Below are 24,518 nucleotides of genomic sequence, written 5' to 3' on the forward strand. Positions count from 1 at the left end.
AGACACACCTGCCACATCCAACCTAACAGGGCCCTGACCACTGTCCCTGCCACCCCCTGACCCAGTCTGCCCACTGCCCACTTCAGCTAAGAGACTTGACCACTTCTGGGGCGCTTTGGGAGGAGGCTGAGAGCGCCCCCAGTCCTGAGGCAGACACTGCCACTCACCACAAATGACAACCCTCGCCCAGGAGGTCCCACCGAGCGCGTCTCTGTGCTCCGCCCTCTGACGGAGGACATCAGGGCGACCTTTGGAGGAATGTAGTAGGTTGAATGGTAGCCGCACCCCTGCCAAAAACAAAATGTATGTCTACCTCCTGACCCTCGGCCTTGTGAAGGTACCCTTAATTGGAAAAAGGGTCTTCACAGCTGCATTGCTAGGATCGCTAGGTAAGACTAGCTTGGGCTAGCCAGGCGGGCCCTAAATCCAACGACAAGTGTCTCTACAAGAGACGGAAGAGGAGAAAACAGAGATACACAGACGACAAGGCCATGAGATGACAGAGGCAGAGACGGGAGTGATGTGGACACAAGCCAAGGAATGCTGGGCCACCAGCAGCTGGAAGAAGCAGGGGACCCTGCCCTGGAGCCCTGGGAGGGAGGAGGGCCCTCCGACACCTTGGATCCAGGCTTCTGGCCTCCAGAACCCTGGACAACACCTTCGTGGTCCTCTGCGTCCCCGGGTCCATGTGGATGGCAGCCTGGGACCCTGCACAGGAGCCAAGGTCCACGTCTGGAGGAGCCACGCCCTGACAGTCCATGGATGAAAGCCGCACCCATGAGATGTCTTCCCTGAAGATGCGCCTGATAAAGGGCCTAGAATCCAGAGCTGGGAACCCTCCCTCCCGCTGGAGGCTGATAAGCTTCGCTCGGTCGAAAACAGCTTCATAAACTACGCTTCCCCGCTGGCCCTGCTTCCAGGAAGTTCAGAGCTAAATGCGGTGCTTACTGTCCTCGCTGAATCACCGGTTCCCAGCGCAGTCCCTCCTCGAGCCCAGGCTTCTGCCTCCCTCCCATGTTTATGGAACCACCGGGCAAGCAAGTGCCACATGCTGTTCTGAAGAGCCCGAGGGAACCTTTCTCCGAAGCAGGTAAAGGGCAAGTCCTGGAGACAGCACTGCATTGGCTGCTGCCCCTGACGGCTGCCCAGCGACCTGGAATGCATACGACCTGGAGAATCCGAGCACCTGAACGCCCCTCCGTGGGAGAGACCCAGCGACCCTGGGGAGGAAGTGCCTGGCTGGAGGAGCGGCTGACCCCACAGCCCAGATCTTCCTCGTGTCCGCCGTGGGGCGCACAGGGTTGTCCTGCCTCAAACGCTTCATGTTCAAACGAGACTTTTTCTGAGAATAAAATCAGCTGTCCCAATTTTTAAAAATATTTTTATTGATTTCAGAGAGGAAGGAAATGGAGAGAATAATAGAAACATCAATGATGAGAGAGAATCATTGGTCAGCTGCCTCCTGCACGCCCCCTACTGGGGATCAAGCCCAAAACCCGGGCATATGTCCTGACAGGAATCGAACAGTGACCTCCTAATTTGTAGGTCGACACTCAACTGCTGAGCCACGCCAGCCGGGCAGTTGTCCTGATTTTTAATAACATTTTGTCACTGAATATTTTGAGGGCTAACTCCTCACAGCATAGGTCCTTCCCTACTACACAATTAAATCTTCACAGGGAAAAGGCACCATTCAGAATGTCAGTTGTGCCCCCCTCCTCCAAACACATCTGAGATGATCTGTGCTGGATGACCTGAGCTCTGCATTTGATGATTGTGGTTTCATTTTTTTTGAAAAAGTAGAACACCATGCTGGGCACAGCAGTGTGTTTGTAAATGCTTGTGGGTGGGTGGATGGATGGATCTACAGACCAACGGACAGACAGATGGACAAGTTAGATGGATAAATTGATGGGTGGATGAGTGGATTGCATGGATGGATGGGTGGATGGATGGGTGGTCAGATGGTCATGGTTTTGAATTATGTTACTTTTAAGCCAACATCTGATTAGTAAGGTAATGGATTATTTATATTAAAAACTCATTGCGTCCTCATTTACAAATTCGTCCATAGAAGAATGCTATTGTACATAGACAGACTTTGATCACTCCCAAGCAATAGGTACACATGTCATCACATACAGATTAGATAACAGGGGAAAAATACCCTTGGAAAATCGGTCATTGACCTCCAACAAGACCACAGGCCTAGATGACTAAACCGCGGGGAAGCCTTTGTCCGCGGCCAAGCTGCTATCCATGAGGACATTGTCCTGGGAGACCTGGTGTGGCTGCTGCTGCTTCACAGACACAGCGCAGGGGGAGGGGTCAGGCTCCGCTGGGCCTGAACGCCAGGCTTCCACCCTCCCCCTGCAGCCTGGGCAGGGCCCTCGGCCTCGTCAAATGTCAGCTTCTGTATCTAAAAATGAACACAGCACCCTAGCTGTTTTGGCTCAGTGGATAAAGCGTAGGCCTGTGGACCAAAGGGTCCGGGGTTCGATGCAGGTCAAGGGCCGGTACCGCGGTTGCAAGTTCCCAGGCCCTGATGGGGCTCATGCAGGAGGCAACCAATCAATGAGTTTCTCTCACATCCATGTTCCTCTCTGCCTTTCCCTCTCTTCCACTCTCTAAAAATCAATGGAAAAATATCCTCAGGTGAGGATTAACAAAAAGAATAATAATGAATAAAATGAAAATGAGGACAGTGATTCCTAGACACACACAGGGCTGGCGTGAGGACTCCCTGGCTTGGTGTGTGCAGAGGGCTCAGCACACAGTCGGCGCTCAATGGGGAATCCTTGGGATTTGCCTGGTGTTCATGCTTTGCTTTTTCGCTCTTCAGGGCATGATCACATTAATCTTGGCCACTGACATGGCCAGGCACGCAGAGATCATGGATTCCTTCAAAGAGAAGATGGAGAACTTCGACTACAGCAACGAGGAGCACATGACCCTGGTGAGTAAGCTCGTTTCGCCTCTTGGGGGTGGGGGAGCTGGTAAGGAAGTCCTTCCTCCAGCTCAGACCAGAAAGCGAGAAACCGCAACTCCTACTTGCCTTGGAGGGAGGTGCCGATAAAGCTGGTTTTCAAAGGTCCCAGTCTCACCAGGAAGTCCGCCTGCTGGGAACCTCCCCCATTAAAGCTCCGTCGTGGCTACGTGGCTACGGGCAGTGTTTTTGCACGCTCCCCATTCTGGTGTGAGGATAGTAAACGGGTGAAGGCGGTTCGTCTTGCTCTGGTTTCCTGAGAATAAAGTTGGCTCTCCCACAAAGGACGGCCCCGGAAAACATGCTGAACCCAGCCTTTCGGAGGGCAACTTGGGGACCCGGTGGCCCAGGCCTGAGGCCTTGATTCAGCTGCCCTTAGGACGGCCGTGCCCTGCTGGCCCCAGCCTGGTATTGGGGGCAGCATCCCCCCGAGGCCTGCCAGGCAGAGCCCTATTGCCTGTGTCCTACAGCCTGACTCCTCACACAGGAGACGAGAAAGGCCTGGGTCGGTTCCCAGGAAGCCATGGGGCAGGGCGACGAGGGAAGGACTGAAGGGCAGTGCTCACCTGGAGGTTCAGCTGAAGTTGAGTCAAGTCAGGTTCCCCAAGGCCCCCCTCCTGGAAGAGCAGACCAGGCAGATTCGGGGCCCACAGCCCGGGTGGACCCGCACCAGACTCTGAGTGGCAGCCAGCACTGACCTCACACACTGGCAATTCCAGGTGACAGTCGCTGGGCCTGGAGCAAGTCATTGGTGCTACAGCTGGTCCCAAAGGCGCTCATGTGGCTGGTTCAGGTGGAAATGCTCTGGCTGAATCCTTGGGCCTGGCGAGTCTCCATCGGAGGAACCAAATGCATGCCCAGACCTCACCAGGCTCGGAGGGAGTCGGGTGTCCTGGGAGGACCAGAAAGGCACCCAACTAGGGAACAGCACAAACGAGATGTTGCCGGGCACAGGGCGGAGCTGTGGGGGCTGAAATTGGGGGCTGGGGTGGCCAGGAGGGTGGAGAGAGGGGCCAGAGCAGGACCTGGAAGGACGTAGGCGGAGAGGAGGCTTCTGCAGGGTGGCGGCTTTGGCCGGGTTCAGAGGCAGAGAGCCCGGCTCGCACAGGGAAGACGCCGGGCCTGGAGCAGGGGGCAGAAGCTAATGCCACCTCTGACATTCGGGCAGTCTTGCTAACCCTGGGCTGCGGGGGCAGGAGGAATCTGCGGTTGCCCATCCTATTCAGGGGTTGGGGCGCCAAGGCTATGCCCTCGCTGCTTTACGTTCACCCTATATTTCTAATGTGCCGCTTTGTCACTGGGGGTCCCAGCGCTGTCCACTCCTATTACCCTTTTAACCTCTGATTCCTAGCGTCGCATGAGTGAGAGTCTGGAAGCTTTGGCTAGAAATAAATGATCAAGATTTATTCAGGGATCTTAGGATTTGCCAACCAGAAACACAGCTAAGCCAAAACCCAGAAATGTCCCGGGGAAGAAAGAAAAGCTAAGAGTACTTATAGCCAAGTGTACATTCTGGAGAAGGACCAGTCTGCATTTTTGGCCCTCGGATTGGTCCAGATAGTCTGGAGGATGGACGCCAGGAGGTCTGGTCACGTTCAGCGGTCTGGATACGAGAACATTCTTTTCTTAGTCCTTCTGAGGTCATCAATCAGAGGATTACCTGCAGGTCTGCTGTATGTCCCGGCATTGACACGGGACTGGAGAGTTCAAGTGCAAGTTCCCAGCTGGTTAGAACAAGACTAGAATCATCTCCTCCTGCCGTAGGCAACGTGATTTTAATAATTTAGCAGCTTGACTGTAGTGGCTCCATTATTCATCGCTAACGATGCCTCTCTACACTTTTTCCTGTCTCTTCAATAATCAAGAACTTCATAATGTATATTCGTATGACAGAAGGTGCTCGTGTTAAATGGGCTGTTCTACCACTCAAGGTCCCGCCGAGAAAACATTCTGAGCCCTAGCTGGTGTTGCTCAGTGGATAGAGCATCAACTTGCGGACAAAGAGTCCCAGGTTCGATTCTGGTCAAGGGCACGTACCTCAATTGCAGGCTCCTCCCGGCTTGGGCCCTGATCAGGGCACATGCAGGAGGCAACCAGTCAATGTGTTTCTCTCACCTCGACATTTCTCTCTGTCTTTCCCTCTCTCTTCCACTTTTTCTAAAAATCAATGGAAAAATATCCTTGGGTGAGGATTTTTAAAAAAAGAAAAACATTCTGATCCTATGGGGGTGCAGTGACAGCCCTCATCCTCCCCAATTGAGGCTGAGGGTTGTGATGCAGACCGCCAGGGCCCCCACCACAGGCACCTGGCTGAGCCATGGAGGGGCAGCAGAGCTCAGCCCCGTCCACAGCCCCGCCCGCTCCTGGGGGCCAAGTCCAGCCCAAACAGCTGCGTGCCATTGCCTGACCCCAAGCCTCTTCTTGCAGCTGAAGATGATTTTGATAAAATGCTGTGATATCTCCAACGAGGTGCGTCCGATGGAAGTCGCAGAGCCTTGGGTGGACTGCTTATTAGAAGAATACTTCATGCAGGTAAGAGTATTTTACGGGAATATTTCATGCACAGCAGTCACGCCTCCGGGCGCTCTGCCTGGCCCCTTACGTGAGGCCCAGTTTGAATCGCGGCAGGCGGGTCACAGTGGACACAGACGGGTCGGCAGAAGTGCCTCCCGCCCCCAGCCAACGGGAGCGAGGCTGTCATCTCAGACCTGAGAGGTGTGACTGCCGGGGAAAGCTAATGCTGAGGAACTGCCACCTGTCCCCACTAAGTGAGCCGCTCTGAGGGGCACACATTCAGACTACGGCCTGAAGGTCCAGAACTGCAGAGACAGGAAGGGCTCCCGGGGCGGCTGGGGAAGCTCTGATGAGCCGGCGGGGTGTCCCCAAGCTGCTTCTGCCACGGGGCATTCTTGCGACCCACTTCATTGGCCTCTGCCTGTGCCCTCCCCTCAGTGCTCACCGCACGGCCCCGCACGGCCCGCACACCCGATGAGCACTCAGAACAGCATCGTCTTTTCAAACAATTGGTAATTGTTATTACTGATTTACATAACGCACCGCGGTTGGGCTGGCTGCGGCATATTAGCTCATATTTCTCCTCCTCGAAGAACAGTGATCCCCAGAGCCCCCCAAGTTCCCTGCGTGTTTCTTTAACGCTGCGTCTGCTGCACTCCCCAGAGCGACCGCGAGAAGTCGGAAGGCCTTCCCGTGGCCCCTTTCATGGACCGGGACAAAGTGACCAAAGCCACGGCCCAGATTGGGTTCATCAAGTTCGTCCTGATCCCCATGTTTGAAACAGTGACCAAGGTGAGTGACCATCACCACACCCGGGGCGACACGACAGACAGTGAGAAACACGGAGTGCACAGCGTGCACACACATGCACACACCGTGCACGCATGCTCACACACTCACCCACACACTCACACACTCGCCCACACGCTCACACACTCACCCACACGCTCACACACTCGCCCACACGCTCACACACACATGCACACGCTGTGCACGCACGCTCACACACTCGCCCACACACTCACACACACGTGCATGTGAACTGTAACTGCCCGCCGGACACCCCACCTGAAGCCCCCCTCCACCTTAACACCAACACGCCCAACACTCTCCTCCCCACCTCCCACTTGCCCTCCCGCCTCCTGCTCCCCCAGCAGCACACCCACAGAACCTCCTGCTCCCCCTTCCTGCGCCACCACGGCCAGCCTGCTAGTCCCCACGGAGACCTCCTCCGAGTGGCCCTCCACTCACCGGGCCCCAGAGGAGCCTGTGTCAGCTCCTCTCACCGTCACCTTCGGAAGAACCTCCTAAGTGGTCCCATCTCCATCTCACTCACTCCACCCAGCACACAGCTGTCACCAGGTGAACCTTCAGGAAGGAGGTCTCCCCCTCTCTCCTGAACCCTCCATGGCTCCCCACTGCCCCAACACAGGCCCATGGTCCCCCGTCCTCTGTAGCACCTCTGTCTGGCAGGACGGCCCACAGCTCCTGGTCCTGGCCTTTCTTCCAACCTTTACCGCCAAGTGCACCCTTCCCTCCCCTGGGCCCCCAGCCTCACATGCTGCTCCCTCGTCTTCCAGAACCAGCTCAGCGCTCCTTCCTTAAGCCCCGGGCACTGTTGCTTCTCGGGAGCTGCCTTCTTGCTCACAGCGTTCTCTCCACACACTGCGCCTTCACAGCGGGCAAGCAGAGCTGGTCCCGGCTGCAGTGACCGACCACGGGCCCACCCTCCCCTGCAGTAGGGCGGAGTGTGACCTTCCCGGGAGGAGAGCTGTGTGCACAGGGCCCCGGGGGGAGGGGCACCCTGTGCTGAGTCTCAGCGAATGTCCGACAGGCGGACAGACTGGAGGACACAGCCGTCCAGGCTGGAGGGCAGGCGTGAGCGAGTCCCTCCAGGCTCTGGGGCTCTCGGGGGCCGAGTGGGTGAAGTTGGCTTTGGAAGATGAGAAAGTGCAGTGTGGACAGTTGGGGGGTGACAGGGGGACACAGAAGGGGAGAGTTGGGGAGGGAGTGGCTTCTACCAGGTCCCTGTGAGAAGCAGGAGACAGCGGGGACCGTGGAACCAGGTGGGCAGGTGGCAGGCGTGAGGGGCTCCAGGAACCATTGATCCGACAGTGTCAGAACCTTGGTCACCAGTGATGCCATAGAGGCCACACCCTGGGGGCTCTGACCGCGCCCTGTGGACGGATGCAGATTCCCGTGCGATCCACTGAGACACACAACCTGCCCTTGTCCCAAACGCTTTCCGTCGCCTCAGCGGCGGACAGTTGACCGAGTGTGTCCCCCTCCAGCTCTTCCCTGTGGTTGAGGAAAGCATGCTGCAGCCCCTGTGGGAATCCAGAGACCGCTACGAGGAGCTGAAGCAGATGGACGACGCCATGACGGAGGTAGGGCCCCGCGGGACAGTGGGTGACGCGGGCTCCGTCCACGCTGCTGGCACCGCGAGGCGGCCCCTCTGGACGGGCGCTCGTTCCCACCCAAAGGAGAGGCAGGCCGACCACATCAGGGCCTCTAATGTGGTTGGAGGTCACATGACAGTGCCGCCCGCTGTGAGGTGATGAGGGTCAGCGTCCACGGCATCTCCCTCCCCCAGCAGCGCCCAGCCCACGTCCTCCCTCTCCTCCCCCTGCCCCTGTGCTGACCTTGTTCACTGAGAGGCTCCCCCTGGCCTGGGAAAAGCCGCCACCACGTCCCGTCCTGGCTCTAGGCCACAGACTCTCCCACGGGGCAGCTCGGCCCCTCCCAGGGGCCAGGGAGAGAGACCGGGCCTGGCTTTAGGGCGCTTGGGGATTGATAGTTTTCAGGGCAAGTCCAGTTCACAGGCTCAGAGCTGGGGTCGAGGTTTCCCCCGAAGCCCCCCAAGTTAGTCTGGCCAAGTCAGGGCCCCGGGGTGTGCACATCTCTGCATCAGGGCCCCCTGCCTCTTGGGACCACCCAGTGACCTTCTCACCTGACCTCCAGCCACCCCAGGTGTGGCCTCCCCTCTCCCCGGGGGCCCCAGTGCAGCTGGAGCAGTCTCCCTGCTGCTTCATACTTTGGCCCCATGTGGCTGTGGCTGACCTCACCCCGTCCCAGCCCGTGCCCCCAGCCTGGCTCTGCACCATGTCTTCTTCACTGCTCACCTCAGCCAGGGCCTCCCCATCACGGTGCCTCCACCTGCCTCTGCCACTAGGAACTCCCGCCACGCCCTGCTGAGGCTCGTCCTGTGTTGCTCTTGTCTCTCTCAGCCTCCTTGGTGCAATGCTGGACGTAGAGTAGGTGCTCAACACCTACCTCCCAGCCCACAGACCAGCCATCTCCATCTCTCTAGTTAGATTCTAGCAGGTCACAGGCAGGTGCTGAAACTCCAAAAGCTAAGAGCAGATGATACAGAGGACGGATGTAAGAAGAGGTGTCCCCCTACCCAGACCCCCTGCAGGAGAGCTGCAGAGCCTGACTCTCCGGGGCCATCCACACGTCATCTCAACGGAGGCCTTGAGCCTCCAAGTCCCAGCCCCGGCTGCCCAGTGGGGGCCACTGGGACCCTCCAAGGCCCCTTCCTGCCCCCAGAAAGGACAGACCCGAAAGGAGGTGAAAGGGATGTGGACTCCACAGTCGCCACGGCCAGTCCACGGGGCTGTGTGCACTGCAGCTAGTGTGAGCTCGCCGTCCAGGCACCCGGCAGTGGCCGCACCGGGTGAGGCCTCCCGTAGCAGGGAAGGTGGCCCGTGCACCGAGCTGTGTCTGAAACGCTCACACGTGTGTGTTTGGCACCACAAGGTTGCAGACGTTCGTCTCAGCTTCACGTTTTAGCATCTGCAGTCAACAGGGAGCTCCCGAGCAGACGCACAGCCACCCCTCAGGGTCCCCGAGCCTGACTTCTCTGTCTGTCCTGGTTACAGAGGAAGAGCGAGAGCCGGGCAGGCGGGGGCACCGACAAGTCGAGGGAGAAAATCAGAGATGGGAAGCCAAGCGAAGGTAATGCTGTTGTGCACTGATTCCCAGCAGTTCCCAACACCGTGGAGCTGGATTGGAACCTGGGGAGGGAGGGGGGTGGAAGGGGGGGGGAAGGAGGGAGGGTGAAGGAAGGAAGGGAGAAAGGGTGGGGGGAGGGAGGAGGAAACCTGAATACCAAATATTTTTAAGTAAGTAAAACGTGTATGCCTTGCTCAGAATAATTAGAATCAGGCTCTGAAGGAGGGGGCATGCTTTAGTTGATAGGAAAAGGTCAGTAATTAGCAGGTGTGCCACTCCTAAGGGAAAACGCTTTTTTCAAGCTTTTCACAAAGAAAAATATTTGGTAGCATGGCTGTGATCGCTTCCCTGAGCACTTGTTGGCATCAGCCATTCCCTCAGTCCATGCAGAAGGCAGACCAGCCATTCGGCCTGAATAATGAGGACACACCACACAGGTGGCTGATGGATCCTCTGAGGGAGTTTCGGTTTATAAAGCAGCAAGGTGCCGGCATGAGAAACTAGGTTTGGTTTTATTAGAGGAACAGAGGTCCCGGCTTCCAGCAGCCAACAAAGCAGGCCTTGGGGCCAAGCTTTGCACTGGAGACTCAACCTCTGAGCCTCAGGCCCCGAGTCTCTAAATTACCATCATGTTGTGGTTTTAGCAGTTAACCAAGCAGACGGCTGGTCCATAGGAAGCACTCTGTAAATGCTGGCTTTCTTTTCTTTTTCTTCCTTTTTTTTAAAATATATTTTTATTGATTTCAGAGAGGGAGAGAGAGAAGCATCAGTGATGAGAGGGAACCATTGATCGGCTGCCTCCTGCACGCCCCCTACTGGGGATCAAGCCCGCAACCTGAGCATGTGCCCTGACCGGGGAATCGAACTGTGACCTCCTGGTTCATAGATGGATGCTCAACCACTGAGCCACACCAGCCGGGCTGGCTTTCAATTTTGAAGTCAGATCATATTTTTTGAATGGCTCAGAAGAGGGATCGAGATGGTTTTATTTTCCCTGAACATGTTCAACAATATGTCCGATGGCCTCATTTTTCAAACACAGGGCGCGTCTAGTCCTGTGACACTTGCGATATCGCCTGCGCATTTCAGTCCCAACGAAGACAAACCCGGAGTCCGTTTCCCTCCCGAGCAGACCTCGCCTGAAGGAGGAGGACGTCCGGTCCGTCCGCGGTGCCTGGGCCCGGCCACTCGGCGTGAGATCCTCCGCGGGGAGAAGCTGATCCTGACCCCCTGGCACCCACGCAAGGACCGTTTTGTTCACTGATACAAAAAAAAAAAAAAGGAATTCACGATGCTGTACAGAATTTTTACTTTTAAACTGCCTTTTAAATAATATATTCTTATACAGAAATGGGTCCTGTTCTTTCTCTTCGTGGAGGAGTGTGTCTGAGAAACGTGCTCGCGTGGAGACAAGGACGCTGTGCTTTCCCGCAGACACATCCAGAGCGCCTGCCCAGTGCGATGCGACGCTCTCCTTGCATAAATTCAGCATTAAATGCCAGGCCGCTGCCCGGAGCGCCAGGCCATGCGTGTCCTGTGTTTGTGAGCTGCGAGGGCACTGGTGCCTGTGTGGGGAGGTGGGGACCCCAGGCGGCCGGTCACACTGTAGACAACAGCCAATCCGTGCAGGACACAGACGTACCGCAGGCTGGTGCCCATGCACCGAGAGGTGGGCATGGAGCCGTTAATGCCCAGATAAGGAGCCACGTTGACCTTACCTGCACAGCAAAGGAGGAATCTGTCCTTTTCTTCCTGCCTTTGTCTTAGGGACAAGCATTGGGAACTTTCTGGGTGGCACTGGACCCACAAAGGGAGAGCCAACCCCTGCTCGTTCATGGTCAAGCTTGAGGGGCCCCCACACCTAAGCTCTCACCCTGAGCCCCGCCTGCATCTAGACTCCTGAGTGCCCCAGGCTGTGGGCCCCACCCGCGCCCCTCAGGACAACATAACCTGCCAAAGAGCCTCCACTCTGAGAACCGGCCTTCACAGGGCAGCTGCATGGCCTGGTTGGTTCTGTGTCCTGGGCATGCACGCCCCCCTGAACCCCAGGATATTGCTCCCCATCCTCACAGAATTCATTTCTGAGCTGTGAGATTCCCCACCTCTTCCGAGAGCTGCGTGTCCCAAACTCTCACACCCGTAAATTGGAAAGAATTCTCTCCCGGGTTGTGTGCCTGCTTTTCCTTTTTAAAACACATGGTGCCCTCCCACTCATGCTGGTCCCTCGGGCCACCATCCTGCCAGAGCCAGGCCTTCCTCATGGCCTCGGGCAAGGACAACACGGCCTGGCCTGGCAGAGGGACTGCCCTGCCCTCCTCCCATGCGGCCCACCCCCTCGAGCTCGCGAGCTGGAAAGCCAGCGAATAAAGGGTTGTTGTGAAGCAGGCGCTCCTGCACTGCCTGTGGCCACAGGAGGCGCCTGGGAACCTGGGGAAAGCGAGCCTGAGGGCAGCTGCAGTGACCTCTGAAAGACCAGTGGGCATGAGGAGGAGGAGGGGGAGCCCCCAGGGGGCTCCGGCCACAGCCTTTGTGATCTGCTTTCTGGAGGAGGCGGCCCTGAGTCCTGATGGATGAGCAATGCAGCGAGCCAGGCGGAGATCCAACAAGGCAGCACCCACAGCAGGGTGGGTGTGATGGAGGCTGCATGGCAGGACGAGCAGGTTGGCAGGAGAGCACAAAGGTGCAGGGAGAGGGCTGCCAGGTGCAGCGGTGAGGCCGGGGTGAGGCGGGCCTGGGCTGCAGGCGCTCTGGGGTGTCAGTGTCTGTGCAGAACAGTGGGGCTCGGCCACACTGGAGACTGTAGGCCAGAGATCAGGGAGAGAAGGCGGTGGGGCCCCGAGGACTGGTCTTGGCGGCCAGTTGTGGGAACGAGGGGGGTTGTCACCACCGAGGGGGCTCACAGGCTGACCAGCCCTTCTGTGCTCTGCACCTTCCCCGGCTCTGACGCCCACAGCGGAGCCTGGCCCCGGCCTGCCCCAGGGCCCTGCTGCTCCCAAGGAAGCTCCGACAGCCCAGAGCTGGTTCGGGGTGACCCACACTGTTTACGTAGCGAGGCACCTGCAGAAAGTAATTTCCCAGGTCCCCACACACCCTCGGAAGACCCCTGGTGACGTCCATCTGAGGCTCAGACATTTGCCACATGAACAAATGGATTGGAGTTTGTGGTCACTGCCCCAGAGAATCATGTAAGAGAAGAAAGTCATCCTGCAGAATGTGTGTGCGTGGTGGGGGCAGGAGAACAGGGACACGTGTGTATACATGTGTGTGTATGTATGCACACTTATGCACGTACACGCACTATTACACACGGAACCTCCGTCCCCGCCGAGATTAAGGAAGGGAAATGAGGAAAAGATGGCGGGCATCTAGCCTTGGCATGGTGTCCCAGCCCTGGCAGCGAACAGGCTGGAAACAAGGAACGCTTGGACTTGGCTAAGGAACAAAGGGACAGGCGCGAGGGCGAGGCGGTGGAGGCGGACAGTGGCCCTCGCAGAGCAGCGAGACATGGCAGCCGAGCCTTCTCAGCATCCGACAATTCCTCGTGGCGGTGAGAGCTCTGGCGTCATTTCTGCTGTTTTCCTTACAAGTAACTTGACAAAACATTCAAAATGCGTCGGACGTGCCAGCTGCAGTGGGTCCGAGGAAATGTTAAGCGGCGGCGGCTGCTCACCGACCTGCCTGTTCTCTCTGCCGCTGGCCGGTGCCCAGAGATGCCTGTGAAGTAGCTGATGTGTGCCCCTCGGGTGCTAACAAACCCGGAGGAAGTGGCTGGCAGCGGGGCACACGGTGCCTGGCACTAAGGAAACCCCCGCTGGCTCCACGGCCACGGCTGCCCCCAGCCTGATGGAGGTGGGGTGCTGACCACAGTTTACCGGTTGGGAAGGAACCCACAGAAATGCTCCTCCCGTTTACATATCGCCGCTCCCCTCGGAAGAGCCCATCCATCCTGAGTGGGACCCCTGGGAGGCGTCCCGAGTCCCAGCCAGCCTCCCGCAGCGGCGCCCCCTGCACTGGCCTCCTCTATCACCAAGACGCACCCCCCCCCCCCCCGTTTTTTTTCTAAACCTTCCAAGAGTTACTGAGCTCAGGTGTAGAGGCCCAGGGCCAACCCTATAAATTAGAGCAGCTGAGACTTATCTCCACAGCCCGCTGCTGGGACCCTCGAACTCCCGCAGAGGGGCTCCCGTATAATGTCGGCTCCATGTGTTCCTGGCAGGGACCCCCACAGGCCGGACCACCAAGCAACACGGATGGCCCGCGGCTCAGAGGTCAGACCAGGTCTCAGGTGGAAGGCTGTGCATGTTGAACACGGCACCCGGGGCCAGTGGAACAGGACACATTTCTAACCTCGAAGCAGACGGTGTTATTCTCCTTTATATTTATGGTTAGAGAAACCCCACCCCTAAAGGAACAAGCAGCCACACTTGAGGTCATCCTGTAGCCCCCACCTGGGGGCGCTCTGCCCAGCCCCACCTGGAGACCCCTAATGCCCCCCACCCCCCACTCCAGACATGCAAGTTCCCTCAGAGCTCACCTGAATGAGACCATGGTTATGGGGCCAGTGTTTGGGCCTTCATTAGATCTGCAAGTGATGGTCATAATTAGGCATTTAATTACCCAGAATCAATCGTGCAACTCGAACCGAATGAGGTGAGTGTGGAGTTCGTGGGAATAACCCTGGTGGCTGAACTTGTTGATTAAATACTGCCTGATCTTTCCATGCTGTTGGGTACCTTCAAAATCTAACCTTGCCCATGAACTTGTGAGCCTCCCCCACACCTACCTGATATGAGCAAGTGTGTCAGACCAGACATCCCGCCAGTCACGTCAGCACAGGAGTTATAAACTGCAAGAAATCCAGTCAGGGATCGGAAGCTTTAAAAACAATCGTGTTCTCTTAAAGAGCTAACGTCTGACAGGTGAGTGCCTCCACCGGCATCTCAGGGAAAGACGGGAGCAAGCGGGCTGGAGAGGATTGGCCGCAGTAAGCTCCAGGGAGATCAATTCTCTGCTTTCTCGCTGGTGCCCGGCCTGGTGTGGGCAAGAAGTGCTCAAGGATGCTTGATGAACACATGAATGAATCAATCAATCAATCAATCAACCAATAGACAATTAAATGGCAGGTACGTGGGCTGTTATTTATACAGCTAACCTGGTAAAAAGTATTGGGTGTAAAGTTCCTGTTTTCAGCTTTGCATTAAAATTGACTTAAAGCAGTGGTTCTCAACCTTCTGGCCCTTTAAACAGTTCCTCATGTTGTGACCCAACCATAACATTATTTTTGTTGCTACTTCATAACTGTAATGTTGCTACTGTTATGAATCGTCATGTAAATATCTGATATGCAGGATGGTCTTAGGCGACCCCTGTGAAAGGGTCGTTCGACCGCCAAAGGGGTCGCGACCCACAGGTTGAGAACCGCTGACTTGAAGCTTGGAAGAGGAAACAGAGGATAAAATTCGTGCTGTGCTCCTGCCCTGCCCCCCTACCCCCGCCCACCTTAGACCACTCACTTCTGGTAGGATTTCACAGCCGCCCCAGGAGACAGGCCTGCAGCCTGTTATGATCTGCTGTGAGGGGCCACTGTCCTCCCCTCCAACTATACAGATTCTCAGTGTCCATTTGTCTTTAGGAAAAATGCACCCGCTTCTGTTCGGAAATTAAAGGGTATAAGTGGGAAATGGGGGGAGGATATTAGCATTATTGCAGAAAGGGAATGGGGGGTGCTCTTTTGTCCTGCCCATGGGGGTAATTTCAGTGGCAAAAGCAGCTCTTTGCTGCTACAGGAAGTTCTATCAGAAATGGAGAGGCCAGTGAGGGGATTGTGGGGGGCACAGTGAAACTGAGGCAGGGGGCTCACCGAGGCAAACCTGGCTCTCCCGGTCCGCACAGGACACCACGCCCGCATCGTTGTCGCCACCCAGCGCGGAAGCATGAGGAGCCCGCGAGGCCAAGCGGCCCTGGGGAGAGATGTGCGGTGCTGCAAGCCCAGGAGGCCCACACATCTTCATTATCAGCCCGGCATCCTCCTGGCCCCGCCTGGCTGGTGAGTCACCACGGATCCCCTCTGCCCACAGGAGGACGAGGAAAGACCGTTTGCTCCCAGAGCAATTGATCAGTCCTAACAGGCACTGCCTCTTCGTGAGCTAGAGAGTCCCACTCCCGGGGGTGGGGGGCACCCAGGATGGTCCTGCCGGTCACTCCCGGGGTGTCTGTAGGCACAGCACCAGGGCCTCCGGGACCTCCACAGTCCCCTCCGGCGGGACCTTCTGGGTTCTTTTCAATTCCCCACGAGGAGAGTTGGTGCGTGAGGCCCTCATCATCAAGGCTGGGGGCCCAGTGGCCAACCAATCGATAGGCTGTGCCCAACCCCCAGGACCCCGTCCCAGGCCGCAGCCTGCCCCCAGGCCACCATCTACCCCAGGCCATAGCCTGCCCCCACCATTCCCGGATCTGGACCGTACCATTCAAAGACAACAAGAGGACTGTCTTCTCTGGGTGATGCTTGCCAAACGCTCATTTCCGTCTGAGTCTGGTCCCTGAGTTGCTCAGGGTTGGACTGGATTAGCAGGTGCCAAGGGGATTCAGAAGTGGCTGGTGCGGTGAGAGTTCCCACAACACAGGGTGTCAGGAAACATGAGCAAGCCTAAGAAATCAACCTCTCTTTCATGGGTTTCATAACTAAGAAAACGATCATTTTTTTAAATTAATCTTTTTATTTTGAAGAATTGTAGATTTCCATGCCATCGCAAGAAAGAATTCAGAGGGATCCCGTGGACCCTTTATCCAGTTCCCCAGGGGCGGCACCTTGCAGGACTCTAGGTCAGCATCACCCCCAGGATATGGACACTGACCAGTCCAGGTACAGAGCATCCCCTCCCCCCGGGGTTCCTCCTGCAGGCCTCGGGTAGCCACCCCCTCTTTCCTTCCACCCACCCCACCTTGACCCCTACCACCCCTGCTCTCATCTCCATTCTATACATTTGTCATTTCATGAATATGATATACAGTGGGGCCTTGACTTACAAGTGTCCCGACTAACGAGTTTTTCGAGATACGAGCCGTCTCTTGGCCGATTTTTTGCTTTGAGTTGCGAGCTAAAATTCGGGTTACAAGCCAGCTTCAGAAACCCCACCGCTAGTTGGCGCAGTGAACGTCACAGTGAACACCACAACATCAGCCCAGCATCACGTGTCTCACTCGTTCACTGTTGATTTGACATACGAGTAATTTGAGTTACAAGCTCCGTCACGGAACGAATTAAACTCATAAGTCAAGGCCCCACTGTACATGGCATCACACACTACATGACCTTCAAGGTTGGCTTTTTCCGCTCAGCATCGTCCCCTGGGAATCCACCAGGTGGTTGTGTGGGTCAGGAATCTGTTCTCTCTTATGGCTGAGCTGTGTTCCAAGATGCGCGTGGACCACAGTCTGTTTAACCATTCGCCAGTGTTAGGACATCTGGGCTGCTTCCAGTTATTTCGCTCTTCTGAATAAGCCGCCATAAACATTGACTACGAGGTTTTTTTATGAATATGACCTTTCATCTCTCTGGGATGAGTGCCAAGGAGTGTGAGCACTAGGTGATATGGCAATTGTTTCTCTACTTTTCCAGGAAACTGTCACTCCCGAATGGCTGTGCCAGCGCACTTTCCCACCCACAATGTGGGAGCGGCCCGGTTTCCCCACACGTTCGCTAGCTTTTTGTGTCTTCCCGGTTTTATTTCAGCCATTCGGACAGGGGTGCGGTGCTGGCCCGTGTGGCTTTCATGTGCATGTCCCCGGTGGCTGAGCTGTTGACCATCTGGAAGAATGTACACTGTGTGTCCTCGCTGGCAAAATGCGTGCTCATGTCCTGTTTGGGGAGGCGGGGGGTGGTTCTTCACTGGTGAGTTTTGGGAGTTCTTTGCAGACTGCAGATACCGGTCCGATGTGTGGTTTGCAGTCTTTCCTCCCAGGCTGCAGCTGGCCCTTTCCTCCCTTGAACAGCGTTTTTCACCGAGCAAACGTTTTTAATTCTGATAAAGTCCCACTTATCAGCTTTTCCTTTTATCAGTCTTGCCTTTGGTGCCAGGTCTAAGAACTCTCTGCGTCCCTAGATCCTGGAGATTTGCTTCCATGATTTTTTTTCCAAAAGTCTTGTCGTTTTATGCTTTAACCCAGGGCCATTTTGAGTTCACTTTGATACCAAGCGTGAGCTCTGGGTTGAGGCTCGTTGTTTCGCCTGTGAATGTTCAATCGCTTCCGCTCCATTTGCTGAGAAGACTCTCGGCTCCACCCACCTGCTCTTCCCCGCTCCCGTTGTGCACGTTAGTGTGGGTGTGACCCTGGTTCTCTGTTCTGCTCCGTGGGTCTGTGTGTCTGTCCCGCAGTCTCTTTCCTGGCGTCACACAGTCTTGGTTATTGTAGCTGTATAATGGGGCCTACAATCACATGGACTGATTCCTCTCCTTTTCAAGAATATTTAGCTGCTCTAGTTTCTTTGCTTTTTCATGTGCATTTAAAATCATCTTTTCTGAAAGTGAGAAATAGGGAGAGAAACCAAGATGGTGGCATAGGTTAACGCCGGAGATCGCTGCCTCGAACAACCACTTCAGAGATATAACTAAAGGACAGAACGGACATCATCCAAAACCACAGGAAGGCTGGCTGAGTGGAAATTCTACAACTAGGAGGAAAGAGAATATCATACCCAGACTCAGAGGAGGCGCAGTGCTGAAGTGAAATACTCAGGTGCGGAGTGCGCGCGAGGAGCGGGCTGGTGGCGGAGGGCACGGTTGTTGTTTTCAATCGGGAGGGAGTTTCAGACTCTGAGCTCCAGATCCGGGTGAGTCTCTGGGGACCAAGACTCAAACGGGAGAAGCGGGACTGTCTGGCTTCGGTTGGAACTTGAAGGCAGCTTTCTCTCCGAGGTTTGCAGCCATTGCTGGGACTCTGAGAGGCAGAGCCCCTGGGGAAGGAACTGAGAGCAGCCATAACTGCTCGCTCCGGCCCGCCCTGTAGATCCCCTGGGACCTGCCCCGCCCAAGCCCTGCGCAGAACCATTTGCCGGATAGCCTCAGGCAAAGGCTAGATTAGCACCGCCTTAGAGATCCAGCACAGAAGCCCTCTCACTGCAGACCCAGCGGACTCTCATAGCCAGTTAGCCTGGAGGTCAAATCACCCCCGGTATTGCCGACATCAATCAAGGCTTAAAGGCAACAAGACTGCACACAAAGACCACTAGGGGGTGTACCAAGAAAGCATAAAAAATGCGGAGACAAAGAAACAGGACAAAACTGTCAATGGAGGATATTGAGTTCAGAACCACACTTTTAAGGTCTCTTAAGAACTGTCTAGAAGCTGCCGATAAACTTAGTAAGGCCCTCGAAAAGACTGGTGAGACCGCCGATAAATGTAGTGAGATCCTCAAGAAATCTAATGAGACCCTCGATGTTATATTGGGGAACCAACTAGAAATTAAGCATACACGGACTGAAATAACGAATATTATACAGACTCCCAACAGCAGACCAGAGGAGCGCAAGAATCAAGTCAATGATTTGAAATGCGAGGAAGCAAAAAACACCCAATGGGAAAAGCAAAATGAAAAAAGAATCCAAAAATGCGAGGATAGTGTAAGGAGCCTCTGGGACAGCTTCAAGCATACCAACCTCAGAATTATAGGGGTGCCAGAAGATGAGAGAGACCAAGATATTGAAAACCTATTTGAAGAAATAATGACAGAAAACTTCCCCCACCTGGTGAAAGAAATGGACTTACAGGTCCAAGAAGCGCGGAGAACCCCAAACAAAAGGAATCCAAAGAGGACCACACCAAGACACATCATAATTAAAATGCCAAGAGCAAAAGACAAAGAGAGAATCTTAAAAGCAGCAAGAGAAAGAAACCCAGTTACCTACAAGGGAATACCCATACGACTGTCAGCTGATTTCTCAACAGAAACTTTGCAGGCCAGAAGGGAATGGCAAGAAATATTCAAAGTGATGAATACCAAGAACCTACAACCACGATTACTTTATCCAGCAAAGCTATCATTCAGAATTGAAGGTCAGATAAAGAGCTTCACAGATAAGGAAAAGCTAAAGGAGTTCATCACCACCAAACCAGGATTATATGAAATGCTGAAAGGTATCCTTTAAGAAGAGGAAGAGGAAGAAAAAGGTAAAGATACAAATTATGAACAACAAATATGCATCTATCAACAAGTGAATCTAAGAATCAAGTGAATAAATAATCTGATGAACAGAATGAACTGGTGATTATAATAGAATCAGGAACATAGAAAGGGAATGGACTGACTATTCTTGGGGGGAAAAGGGGTGTGGGAGATGTGGGAAGAGACTGGACAAAAATCGTGCACCTATGGATGAGGACAGTGGGTGGGGAGTGAGGGCGGAGCGTGGGGCGGGAACTGAGAGGAGGGGAGTTATGGGGGGGGGGGAAGAGGAACAAATGTAATAATCTGAACAATAAAGATTAAAAAAAAAAAGGGAAAAAAAATCATCTTTTCTGGGCTCTGACTGCATCTGGGCCTGGGGCAGGGAGGAGAGGGAGTGGCAGTCGCGGGGGTGGGGGGAGCGGGTGGCAGGGGCACAGCTGCTGCAGCTTCACCAAAGCCAGTTCTAGCCAAGTCGAGTGCCCGCTGCGTGCACCCCCACGCCTCCTTGGAGGACCGCGTGCAGGGCCTGCAGCGGGAGCTGGACAGGAGCGGGAGCAGCACAGAAAGCTGAAGGAGATGCGACAGCCCTCAATCCATGCATGCATCCAGCTCGTTGGGGAGGGGTTAGGGCTCAAGAACGGCTGGTCACGGCCCTGCAGAAGCTAGAGGAAGCAGAAAAGGCTGCAGATGAGAGTGAGAGAGGAATGAAGGTGAGAGAAAACCAGGCCATGAAAGAGGAGGAGAAGCTGGAGATCCAGGAGTTGCAGCTCAAAGAGGCCAAGCGCACTGCAGAGGGGGCTGACTGCAAATAGGAGGGGGTCGCTTGTACGTTGCTCATCCTGGAGGGCGAGTGAAGAGAGCAGAGGTGCCGGCCGAGGTGCCTGAACTAAAATGTGGTGACCTGGAGGAAGAACCCAAGAATGTCACTAACAACCTGAAATGGCTGGAGGCTGCCTCTGAAAAGGAGGATAAATATGAAGAAGCAATTAAACTTCTGTCTGACAAACTGAAAGAGGCCGAGACCTGTGCTGAATCTGCAGAGAGAACCGCTGCAAAGCTGGAAAGATCTATTGATGACCTGGAAGAAAAAATTGCTCAGGCCAAAGAAGAGAACTTGGGCTTGCGTCCGACGCTGGGTCAGACACTAAAGGGACGTAACTGTATAGAACCGCACAGAAGAGTCTTGTCCCAACAGGAGCTTCAGTCCTCCGCTCCTTTCTCTTCTCTTGTAGGAAGTTTCTTCTGTTACTGCATCTACGCAATTTATGAGTCTGTGACCAAATACTTTGTATCAGAGAAGCTTTGAGCATCAGTTAAATCTCATTCCTTCCCCTCTTCCCCAAATGGCACCAGAATTTTTTAGCTCTATTTTTATCCTTAAATTGCATTTATTCCTAAGCTAGTCAGGGTGTTTCCTATTGAATATTAGTCTCTTAAGACTGAGGGCATATGGTTTCTGGGAGATTAAACAACCCCTCACTTCCAAATCACAGACTCTAGTATCTAGTCACTGGCCAATTTAAAAGATTGAAGAGTAGAACCACTGGGCCACCGTTGGACACGCTATAGGAGGCCAGGGATCATCGCATTAAAATGGGTGAGGACTTTCCATCCAGGGCAAAAAAAAAGTTGGGAGAGAGGCTATTGTGGGAAGTCATAACCATAGACAGAGTCATCATTCTGGCTCTTTTCCACACTCCACTGTGCAGAACATCCTTTGAGCAAACAGTGTGAGAATGCTTGGGAAATAGTTACATTTACTCTTATTTGAGGCCATCCACTCAGCAGGAATGAATTCAGTCCTGTCCAGGAAGCCATACCAAAAAGACTGCAAGCCTTCAATCATTGAGCAAGAGCATTTTTCTATTAACTATTGGGCAGAAGGGTCCTCTCTGGCCAAAGAGATCATGTAATCGGCCTACCTTATCTCTCTGTACTTTGGGAATGGTAAATTGAAGGTTTACTCATTGAGGGCTTTAATTCCTTCGTCAGCACCAAGTTAATAAAAGACCGAGAAACTTCTGATTTAACTGGATATGGAGTATTTTGTAGGCAGGGCTGCACATGTTGGCTTTGTTATGTTTTTGCTTCCTTGGTTAACATCTCAGCTGAAACATTCCATATTCTCCAGCAGTGAGAGGGTAACTCAAGTTCACAGTTCTGCCTAAAAATCACCCTGATTCTAGCTTTTCGGACTCCTCTCCCCCTCACTCCTCCGTATTACCCATCACACTACCCAGGAGATACACTAGCAAATTATGCAATTGAATAAAACCCACACTTTTCATTTAGATTCTTGCAACTGTATCATATGCAATAGTATCACTTTTTCTACATTTTGGTCAAATAAATTTTTACATAAACGATAAAAAAATAAAATCATATTTTCTGTATCTATAAAATCTTGCTGGGGTTTTGATAAGAATTGCATTAAATTTGTATTTCAGTTTGGGGAGGATTGACATCTTTACTATGTTGTCTTCTAAGCCATGAACATTTAGCTCTTTCCTCAATATTTTGTAGTTTCCAGCATACACAACCTATCTGGTTAGATTTACACCCAAATGTCTTTTTTTGTTTTAGTGGATGGAGATGTATTATTTTTAATTTTAGTGCCCATGTGTTCATTGCTAGTCTATAGAAATACAATTGATTTTTGTATATTGATCCTGTATCCTGTAATCTTGATTAGCTCAATTACTAGTTCTGGGGGGGAGAGGGTTGTGGATTCTTTGGGATTTTTCCTGTAAACATTCACGTCATCAGCAAACAGGGACAGTTTTATTTCTTCCTCCCGACCTATATGCCTGCTTTTTCCTTTTCTTGCCTCATCGCACTGGCTAGAATGTCTAGCGCCATGTTGAATAGGAGCAGTGAGAGCAGACATCCTGCCTTGTCCCTGATCTTAGGGAAACTCTTTCACCATTAATTATTACATTCATGGATGCTCTTTATCAATGTGAGGAAGTCACCCTCTATTCCTGTATTCCTGTGTGTGTTTTTTTCTGAAAGATTTTACCTTGAATGGGTGTTACATTTTGTCAAATGCTTTTCCTGCCTTGATTGATATGCCCATATGGTCTTTCCCCTCACCTTGTTAAAGTGATAGATTACATTGATTCGTTTTGCATATTGAACCAACCTTGCATCCTTTGCATCCCTGAAATAAACTCCACTTCGTCACAGTGATTCATATTTTTAAAGATGGCTGAATTGTATTTGCTAATATTTTGTCATGAATTTTGCATCTATACTCATAAGAGATGCTGGTCTGCAGTTTCCCTTTTTGGTCCTGTCTTTGCCTGGCTTTGGTATCAAGAGTAAGACTGCCTTTGTTGAGTAAATTTGGGCGTGCTCCCTTCTCTCCTATTTTCTGCAAGAGGTTGTGTAGAAGTGGTGTTAAGTTTTTTGTTTCTTTTAAGCCTGGAAGACTTCTCCAGTGAGAACATCTGGGTCTAGGAATTTGGGCAGAGTATTTTAATTACTGATTCCATTTCCTTAGTAGTTCTAGAGCTAGTCAAGTGATCCACCTCATACTAGGTGAGTTGGCTAGTTTGTGCTTTTCGAAGAATCGGCCCACTTCATCTAAGCTGTGATATTTATGTGCGTGGAGTTCTTTGAAGCGTTTCCTTATTATCCTTTTGATGCAGTGATCTGTACTGATGGTCCCTATTTCTTGCCTGATTTGGGCAGTTTGTGTATCTCCCTTTACATCGTGGTCAGTCTTGCTAACGGGTGATTGATTTTTTTCAAGGAGCCAGCTCTTTGTTTTGTTGACCGTCTCTTATTTTTCTGTTTTCAGTTACATTCATTTCTTCTCTTACCTTTATTATTTCCTTCCTTCTGTTTGTTTTGGGTTCATTTTGCTCTTTGAGAACAGAGCCGCGATTATTGATTTGAGATTTTTCCTCTCTCTTAATGCCAGCATTGCTTGCTGTAAATGTCCCTCTCCATCCTGCACAGTTCAATTTAACCTGTTGTATTTTCATGTTGATTCAGTCCAACATAATTTCTATTTCCCCTGAGACTTCCTCTTTGATTATTTGGACCCCAGAAGCCGTTTCCTCCCTTACCCTCCACGCCTAAGGGATGCCACCGCGGCCTGTCCTTGCTAGAACACGGCTTCTCTACGCCTGCCCCCAGCCTCGTCACTTTCTTCAGTGACCCAGTTTTTTGTGCCATCTGTTTCCTGCTGAGGCCCCATCATATAATATGTAGCCCAGTGGCCTATGACCATCCCCAGGACGCCTGCTGTGGAAATTCCCACCAAAAATGCCCTCTCAGAGTGATTTCGTTCAGTGTAGGCTGCAAAAAGATGCGTTAACGGAGACCTCCGTTTCCACTTAGAATGCAGGAAGCTGCAAGGAACATCGCTCCCACGCTAGCGATGACAAAAGCCAGGTAATCCTCAAAGCCATCAGACAGATGAGTCACAGAGGAACGCGGTGAACTGGATTCCAGAAAGAAACGAGCCCTCCAAGGCGAGAACTGCCTCCTCTCTGACAGCACAAGACGGAGACGCGGCCACCTACAGGCGGACAGGAAGGATTCAGCCACATTTTAAGAAATTCTTCAAGGCTAGTTAGTAGGACAATGGGGAAAAGCTGGGGTCACTCCAGTTCTTCCCAAATAAGAGGAGTTTGCACCCACTTGCAAGCTCTCTGCCATGCCCCCCCGCTCCCCGCCCCCCGCTGCTTCCAAAAAAGACTGGGAACAGGGCAGAGACCTGAGAGCCGTGGGTGCCACAGGTGGCCGTGACGTGGTCAGCAGCTCCCAGGGGCAGGAACAAGCCCCCCATGCTTCCTGGGCTCTTTTACAAGCAAAAGGCTGAGGCTGCTGAGGGCAGGGCAGAGCAAAGGCCCCGTGGTTCTCAGGGGGGTAAGAGCTTGGCAAGGGACC

General features: G+C 53.4%; 1 protein-coding gene and 1 pseudogene across 4 annotated transcripts in view; both read left to right on the forward strand.

Annotated features, from left to right (window-relative positions):
- The window catches only part of PDE9A (phosphodiesterase 9A), an 87,736-nt gene extending 76,959 nt beyond the window's left edge, over window positions 1–10,777 (forward strand). For 3 of the 4 annotated variants that reach the window (XM_059686537.1, XM_059686539.1, XM_059686540.1), the window contains 6 exons: window positions 2,843–2,956; window positions 5,414–5,518; window positions 6,164–6,292; window positions 7,792–7,887; window positions 9,382–9,457; window positions 10,497–10,777. In XM_059686537.1, the coding sequence (XP_059542520.1) occupies window positions 2,843–2,956; window positions 5,414–5,518; window positions 6,164–6,292; window positions 7,792–7,887; window positions 9,382–9,457; window positions 10,497–10,507 (531 nt within the window). In that variant the 3' untranslated portion in view covers window positions 10,508–10,777. The remainder of the gene's footprint in view (window positions 1–2,842; window positions 2,957–5,413; window positions 5,519–6,163; window positions 6,293–7,791; window positions 7,888–9,381; window positions 9,458–10,496) is intronic. The other variant, XM_059686538.1, reaches the window with a different exon arrangement.
- A 6,520-nt stretch (window positions 10,778–17,297) lies between these two features.
- Window positions 17,298–21,998, forward strand: LOC132229124 (tropomyosin alpha-4 chain-like; annotated as a pseudogene).
- Window positions 21,999–24,518: the final 2,520 nt, after the last annotated feature.

The sequence above is a fragment of the Myotis daubentonii genome, chromosome 3 (genome assembly GCF_963259705.1).
Source record: "Myotis daubentonii chromosome 3, mMyoDau2.1, whole genome shotgun sequence".
Lineage (NCBI taxonomy): Eukaryota > Metazoa > Chordata > Mammalia > Chiroptera > Vespertilionidae > Myotis > Myotis daubentonii.